General features: G+C 37.4%; 1 protein-coding gene across 1 annotated transcript in view; it reads left to right on the top strand.

Annotated features, from left to right (window-relative positions):
* The first annotated feature begins 562 nt into the window (after positions 1 to 562).
* Positions 563 to 8787, top strand: part of lix1 (limb and CNS expressed 1) — a 44236-nt gene continuing 36011 nt past the window's right edge. The window contains exon 1 of the mRNA XM_043702835.1: positions 563 to 644. Within this exon, the coding sequence (XP_043558770.1) occupies positions 563 to 644 (82 nt within the window). The remainder of the gene's footprint in view (positions 645 to 8787) is intronic.

Genomic DNA, 8787 nt, shown 5'->3' with positions numbered 1-8787 from the left:
AATTCCCTGCCTAGTTTTGACCTTGATGTAACTGAAAATACACTGCACATTTTCTGACTCAAAGTTACAGATGAGACTCAATTATATTTCTAGTTTATGTTAAATTCATCCCATTTCTTTCTTGCAGGCACAAAGGTTTGTTGTTAACTTTCCTGACAACCATAATCAGACAGATGTTCAGCTCCCCATAATTAAACAAATATCTGTACTTCAAATGATGAAAGAACTAAAATCTTTGACTACTGGGTCTGACACATTTCTTTACAAGGTTAGATGTTTGTCAGTGAATATGTAGATCAAGTAGGATAAAACAGTAAAAATTGCAGTTGTCAGGCAATCATATAGCTATTTAGCTCACTATATTTCAAAGGCAAGTAAGTCAGGGATAAGGTCCCCTCTGGTTGACTTTTCAGAATATTCAGTGTCTGATTGGCAGATGTGTAAAACAAACCTTACTGGTCCACGCTGCATTATTAGACCTCCACAACACCACTGTACAGAGCTGGAGTAATTCATGTATCAGGGAACTGCATGAATGTAACCAGGAGAAGACAGACTCAAGATGGATAATGGAATGAAATCTCTGCAAGATACAATTTGTTCATTGCTACCTGACAAAAATCCAACGTTTATCTTTAAAGATTGTGAGTCATCTTTATAAAGGATTTGAAAAATTATTCTATAAATCTATTGTTGTATTTTCATATACCAATCCAAAATTTTAAATTACTTTAGCATGTTTACAGGTTCACGAAATGCTTTGTAAGTTTGCATGTCTCTTTGTAAATTATGTATATTTATACCACGATAATATTAAATATTTAAAATAATGAATAACTCAAAAATACAATTGATTTTTAATTATTACATAAAAACAGATATCATTATGTTTCTTGTTTCATCATGTTCTTACTTCTGCTATTTTCTAAGTTAATTATTCTGAACTGGAGCTTTGCATACAATAAAGATAACATTTTATAGTTTTGTTTTATCTCCTGGATCTTACTGGCTCTATGATAGCAAGAAGTAGCCGTTATGAAACTAAAAGTGCTTTTATTTCAAAGAAGTCTGAATGCTATTTTATGTATAGTTAGCTCTGCTTGTGGCCTGAGCTGAATGTGTTAAATCAATGAAATTGATTTTAAACCAATTATACTATGAAATATAAAACATTTAACACAAATAAAAGGAAGCTACAGAAGGTTGTTAATTTTATGATGACAGCTTCTGCCTACTTAATATATTGTACCTCTCTAAAACTCACAGGGATAATTGTTATATAATTATTTGGGACCACACTTTGGCTAACACTTAGGGGTATGCCATAAATTACGTTTATGGTATTTTTCTGTGACTAATCCTTGTAGTGCACATGATGAAGTATGCATTTGCAATTTACTGAATGCAGACAGAATTTTCCATTACTGCATTTTCATTAATAGTCGTATCTTTTAATTTACAAACACTGCAGTAATTTTTAAAAGCAAAAAATAAATTGACCAGTACAAGACCTGTATTATTTTAAACTGTACATTGTCATTTATTTTAATGAGATAATAATATGCATGTAAATTTGTTAGATAAACTACAATCTAACAGTTCTGACCTAATTTCTAGCAAATAAGTTAATATTGATAAATGAAAACAACAGCATGCAGGTCCTGCTCCTTGGATGCTGCCTGACCTGCTGCGCTTTTCCAGCAACACATTTTCAGCTTTGATGTCAAAGGCAGTCACTCTCACCCCATCGCTGGAGTCCTGTTCTTTTCACCACATTTAATCTAAGTAATGAGATCAGGATCTCAGTGACCCTGGCAGAACCCAAACTGATTGTGAGTGAGCAGAGTATTGCTAAGCACTGCTTGACAACATTGTTGATGATCCCTTCCATCACATTACTGATGATCAAGAGTAGTCTGATGATGTGGTAATTGGCTGATTTAAACTGACCTACTTTTTGTGTACAGGAAAAACCTTAGCAATTTCAAAAAGCTGTTTTTCAAACTGTGTAAAGCTGTTTTGTAATCTTCAAACATCAGAGCAGAAGTTAAACATTTTGCCGACTGCAGAAAACTTTAATAGGATTTAATTGAAGAAGTTATTTGGTTTCCTATGTTTCTATTTTTCATTTTCCACTCAATCTAAGCATTGAGTTCTGGTACCATAAGAATTATGTAGAGCTACACCCATTAGATTCACCTTGGTGAATATCAAGAACCATTTTTTCTTTATAATTAGTTTCATATGGTGTATCAGAAGACAGAACTCATTGTAGTCATAATATAGGTTCCTTTGCAACTATTAATTGAAAATCTGGCATTAATATTGCAGACGAATTCCTTTGAGCACCAGCATTGTGTTAGTTGAGATTTATAATCCTACTGTCATCTATAATATTTGGTTACTGATCGAATGGCAAGATACAGGTAAGTAATGCAGTACGTTGTTTAGATTTGATCTCCCCAAAAACTCTCAATGTGGCACATAGAGATTAACAAAGGAGTCTGTATGAATGAATCCCATATTTCTGAAACAAAAGCTATTTGTAGTTTTAAAAGCAACTACCATCCTTTTTGAACCATGTTCCTGTCATCCAGTGATGATAAAATCCATAAACTAGTGTGGCACCAATTTCATCAATCGCAGAGCATTTAAAATTTAAAATTTAGAACCAGCAATAGGAAACACATGCTGTATATGTATTTATGACTTTCTATATATCAAGCTTAGAGCCCAATATACACAATACTGTTTCTTCAGCTGCTTGAGCCCTTCCTTGGATCTGCCTGAGTTTACATTTAATGTACTCAACAATGTGAACAATTTTATCAAACCTTTTCATTTTGCACTTTTTTTTAGATTACTTACAGCGTGGAAACAGGCCTTTTGGCCCAACATTCCACACCGACCCGCAACCCACCCATTCCCTTACGTTTACCCCTTCACCTAACACTACGGGCAATTTAGCATGGCCAATTCACCTAACCTGCTCATCTTTGGATTGTGGGAGGAAACTGGAGCAAACCCATGCAAACACAGGGAGAATGTGCAAACTCCACACAGTCAGTCACCTGAGGCAGGAACTGAACCCAGGTCTCTGGCCCTGTGAGGCAGCAGCGCTAACCACTGTGCCACCATGCCGCCCACTCTCAAGCATACTCTCAGAAATATCAATGTAAAAGAGAACAGCATTTTTATATTGGATGAGAAACATCTGCTGATTGGTTGGAAAAGTGGATGCTGATTTTTTTTTTGCTGTTCCCATCACATTACCATTCTTGAATATTGGCCTGATGAGTAGAAGGTGTTTTGAATATTTGAGTATCTTTCTGTTCTCGGAAAACGTGAAATTAAAAGCAGAGGAACTGATGTAAACATTGTATTAATTGGAAGCCAATATGCTAACTACTTTGAAAGACAGCTTGTGCAGAGATCTTGCAATAAAATCTTAAGTAATTTGCAAACAACCAACACTCAAAGAGATGTCATTTTCTGAAATGGTTATTTTCATGTAAATATTTCAGAAGTAGAATGAACACTTTTGGAAGATGGTCTTAATGTTCTGTGCCTTATTCCATCTTCCATTAAATCCACTGTTGCAAATATCTATTCCCTTCTCTTCCATACACTTGTCTACTTTTCCCTTAAATAGATCTTGACTATTCCTTCTGGCCACTCTCTATACTATTGAATTCACATTCTCACCAATCTGTGGATGAAAACATTTCTTATGAATTACCCATTGGATTTTATATTGGTAGCCTCTATGGCCTCTAGTTGGGCTCTTCCTCAGGACAGGCAGCATCCAGGGAACAGGAGAATCGACGTTTCGGGCATAAGCCCTTCTTCAGGAATCCAGCAACACATTTTCAGCTCTGATCTCCAGCATCTGCAGACCTCACTTTCTCCTCTTCCTCAGGATCTTGGAGATAGTGGGAACTGCAGAAGCTAGAGGATAAGAGTGGGTAAAAAGTGGCGCTGGAAAAAGCACAGCAGGTCAAGCATCATCAGTAGACAAGGGGAGTCAATGTTTCAGGTCAGAAAATGTCGTCAGATCCTGATAAAAGGTTCCGATCTGAAACGTTGACCCCCCTTCTCCTCTGATGTTGCTTAACCTGCTATGCTTTTTCCAGCTCCACTCTTTATCAACTCTTCCCCAGGAGAGAAATCATCCTTTTTGTCACCAACCAGAAAGATAATTCATAATTTTATCTTATATGTATTAAATCACACTATAACATTTTTTCCTGAGCAAACATGTCCAGCCTGTTAACTATTCCATTTGTATACCTACACATTACTGCTATCATCCTTGTAAATCTCCTTCATTCTCTTCAGTTCCTTGTTATTGTATAATAAATAGAACTGCTTGCGATATTGCATATGTGGAGAAACCAACTGATACAGGTTTAGAACATCTTCACTACTTTTTAATCTAACAACTCTAGAAGTAATCCCAAAAGGGATTAATAACCTGAAACATTGACTTTTCTACCTTCTGACGCTGGCTGCTTACTGAGTGCTTCCAACCTCATGTTTGTCTACTTTGGATTCCAGTATCTGCAGTTTTTTTGTCTCTGCTAATTTCCCTCAATTACAAATAGATGAAAAATGAGAAGGGACCTGCGACAAATGATCAAAATGTTTCATGTCAGGGTGTCCCTAGGGCTAGGAGATCGAACAACATTTAAAAAAATTCATTCTGAGAAAGTGAGCTTCATTGACTGGATTCATTGCCTTTTCCTAATTGCCTTTGAGAAGCTGCCTTCTTAATCTGCTGCTGTCCATTTGGTGTTAATGGACCCACAATGCTATTAGGAAAAGAATTTCAGGATTTTGACCCAATGACGCTGATATTTTTCCAAGAAGGAGGAAGACTTTGGGAAGGGTGATACAAACGCTTACAAAGCAAAATGATATGGTGGCATTCAACTAATTTAATAATAAAATGCAGAGTGGTACAGGAAGGGATAGAGTGTGCCAGTATTTTTAAAGATGCAAACAGGGTCAAAGGGAGAGCAAAATTGTAAAAACACAAAATTAACAAAAAACACAAAATACTTAAATACATGTAGCATTCATTAAAAAAGTGAGTTATTGGTATGGAGATAAATGGGTATGATCTTACAGCCATTATGGAGGTCCAGTTAAAAAGAGATTAAAACTGGGAACTTGGTATATGACCTTTTGAAATAACAGTCAGGAAGGTCAGGGTGGTGGGAACTGCTTTGGTGGTGCAAGGTGCAAGGTGTATAATAGCAAGAAATGATCTTGGATTGATGATGTAAAAGCCTTATGAGGGGGAGATAAGAAATAACAAGAGAAAGAAAACATTAATCATATAGTTCTGATATTTCAGTATGACATTAGGGCTATAGTGAGAGATGATGTAGGTTCTATGGAGAAAAAGATTGAATTGATGTAGGTGGAAATTAGAAATAGTAAGGTAAAAATGTCACTGACAGACATAGTCTATAGGCCACCAAATAATAACGTCACAGTGAGGCAGGCAATAAACAAAGAAATAACTGATCCAGGCAATTGGTATTGCAATTATCATACGGGATTTTAATCTACATATTGACCTGTCAAACCAAGTCAGTCAAGGCAGCCTTGAGGAGGAGATCATAGAATGTACCCATGCTAGGTATCTCAAACTGCATATAAGAGAACCTGTGAGGGAGCAAGTTATCCTAGATCTGGTCCTGTGTAATGAGGCAGGAATAATTAATGATCTCATAGTTCGGGATCCCCTCAGAAGGAGCAATCACAGTATGGTTGAATTTAAAATACAGATGAAGAGTGAGAAGGTAAAATCCAATACCAGTAGATTGCGTCTACAATGGGATGAGGGAGAAGTTGGTTAAGGTAGATGGGATCAAAGACTATATGATGGGACAATTGAGGAACTTTCAAAGTAATTTTTCACAGTGCTCAGCAAAATTATATATCAGTGAAAAGGAAGGACTGTAGGATCAACCATGGATAACTAAGGAAGGGTATCAAATTGAAAGCTAATGCATACAAAGTGCAGAGATTAATGGGAAACCAGAGAATTGAGAAATCTTTAAAGGTCAACAGAAAACCAGAAAAAAAAGCTATAAAGAAAGGCAAGGTAGATTATGAGAGTAACGTAGCTCAGAATATAAAAACAAATAGCAAAAGTTTCTACAGATATATAAAACAACAGAGTGGCTAAGGCAAATATTGGTCCTTTACAGGATAGAAGGGGGATTTAATAATGGGAAATGAGGATGTGGCTGTGGTGTATAGGTATTTTGAATGGGTATTTTGTATCAGTCTTCACAAATAACATGCCAATAATTGATGAAAGGGAGGCTATGGTACAGAAGCTTCTAGAAACGATCATTATCACTAAAACCTAAAATTATAAACCAGTTAGCTTAACTTCCATAGTGAACAAAATGCTTGAATGTATTATCAAGGAAGAAGTAGCAAAGCATCTCGATAGAAATTGTCCCATTGGGCATATGAAGCATGGGTTCATGAGGGCAGGTCATGCTTAACTAATCTACTGGAATTCTATGAAGACTTTATGAGCACGGTGGACAACAGGGAGACAGTAGATGTGGTTTATCTTGATTTCCAAAAGGCATTCGACAAGGTACCACACAAAAGGCTGCAGCATAAAATAAAGATGCATAGCGTTATGGGCAATGTATTAGCATGGATAGAGGATTGGTTAACTGACAGGAAGCAAAGAGTGGGGATAAATGAGTGCTTTTCTGGTTGGCAATCATGACTAGTGGTGTGTCTCAGGGACCACAATTATTCACAATTTGCAAAGATGGTTTGGAGTTGGGGACCATGTGTAGTGTGTCAAAGTTTGTGGATGACACTAAGATGAGTAGTAAAGCAAAATGTGCAGAAGGCTGTGAAACCTTGCAAAGGGACATAATTTGAGTGGGCAAAGGTCAGGCAGATGGAGAACAATGTTAATAAATACAAAGTCATCAATTTTGGTAGGAATAACAGCAAAAAGGACTATTACTTGAATAGTAAAACAAATTGCAGCATGCTGCTGTGCAGAAGGACCTGGATGTCCTTGTGCATGAATCATAGAAGGTTGGTTTGCAGGTATAACAGGTATATAAGAAGGAAAATTTAATTTTTCCCCTCATTGCTAAAGAGATTGAGTTTAAAAGTAGGGAGGTTATGTTTCAGCTGTATAGGGTGCTGGTGAGGTCACACCTGGAGTACTGTGTGCATTATTGGTCTCTTGAGAAAATATGTACTAGCACTAGAGGGCGTGCAGAGGAGATTAACTAGGTTGATTTCGGAGTTGAGGGGGTTAGCGTATGAGGAGAGACTGAGTAGACTGGGATTATATTCATTGGAATTTAGAGGAATGAGGAGGGATCTTATAGAAACATGTAAAATTATGAAGGGAATAGATAAGATCGAAGTAGAGTAGATGTTTCCACTGGCGGGTTAAACTGGAACAAGAGGGCATAGCCTCAAAATTAGAGGGAGCAAATTTAGGACTGAATTGAGAAGGAACTTCTTCACCCAGAGGATTGTGAATCTATGGAATTCTCTGTCCAATAACGTAGTTGAGGCTTCCTCAGTAAATGTTTTTAAAGCTAAGATAGATAATTTTTTGAACAGTAAAGGAATTAAGGGTTTTGGTGAGAGGGCGAGTAAGTGGAGCTGAGACCATGAGAAGATCAGTCATGATCTTATTGAATGGTGGAGCAGGCTCAAAGGGCCAGATGGCCTACTCCTGCTCCTAGCTCTTATGTTCTTATGAAAGAAATAACAAGACATCTGGATAGAAATCGGGCAGACGAAGCATGAGTTAATGAAAGTCAGGTCATGTTTAACTAAATTACAGGAATTCTTTGAGAACGTTGTGGACACAATAGACAACAGAGAGCTAGTGGATGTAGTGTATTTGGAACCAGAGGCATTTGGTAAGGTGCTATACAAAAGGCTACTGCATAAAGCACATGTACATGCAATATATTAGCATAGATAGAGGATTAGTTAATAAACAGAAAGCAAAGAGTGGGGGTGAACGTGTGTTTTTCTGGTTGGCAATCAGTGGCTGGTGGTGTGCCTCAGGATCAGCATTGGGACCATAATTTTATGCAAAATTAATTTACATAAATGATTTAGAGTTGGGGTCCAAGTGCAATGTGATAAAGTTCGCAGATGACATTAAGGTGAGTGGTAGAGCAAAGTGTGCAGAGGATACTGAAAGTCTGCAGAGGGATATAGGTAGGTTAAGTGAGGAGGCAAGGTTCTGTCAGATAGAGTAAAATGTTGGTAAATGTGGGGTCATCCATTTTAGTAGGAATGGCAGCAAAATGAACTATTACTTAAATAGTGAAAAATTGCAACATGCTGCTGTACAGAGGGACCTGGATGTCCTTATGCATGAGTCATGAGGTGCAGTAGGTAATTAAGACGGCAAATAGAATATTGTTCTTTTTTGCTAGAAGGATGGACTTTTAAAATAGTGAGGGTATGCTGCAGCTGTATAGGGTGCCGGAGAGGTGACACCGAAAGTGCTGTGTAAACCTATGGTCTCTTCATTTGAAAAGGGTTTACTGGCACTGGAGCGGGTACACAAAAGGTTCACTTGGTTGATTCCAGAGTTGAGAGAGTTGGCTTATGAAGGGAGATTGAGTAGACTCAAAGTAAGGGGGAACAGATTTCAGACTGAGCTGAGGAGGAATGTCTTCACCTAAAGGGTTGCAGATCTGTGGAATTCCCTGCTCCATGAAGCAGTTGAGGTTCTTGTTGAATGTTTTGAAGGCAAAG

Source organism: Chiloscyllium plagiosum, chromosome 2 (assembly GCF_004010195.1).
Source record: "Chiloscyllium plagiosum isolate BGI_BamShark_2017 chromosome 2, ASM401019v2, whole genome shotgun sequence".
NCBI lineage: Eukaryota > Metazoa > Chordata > Chondrichthyes > Orectolobiformes > Hemiscylliidae > Chiloscyllium > Chiloscyllium plagiosum.
This window is presented reverse-complemented; position numbering and strand designations above follow the sequence as displayed.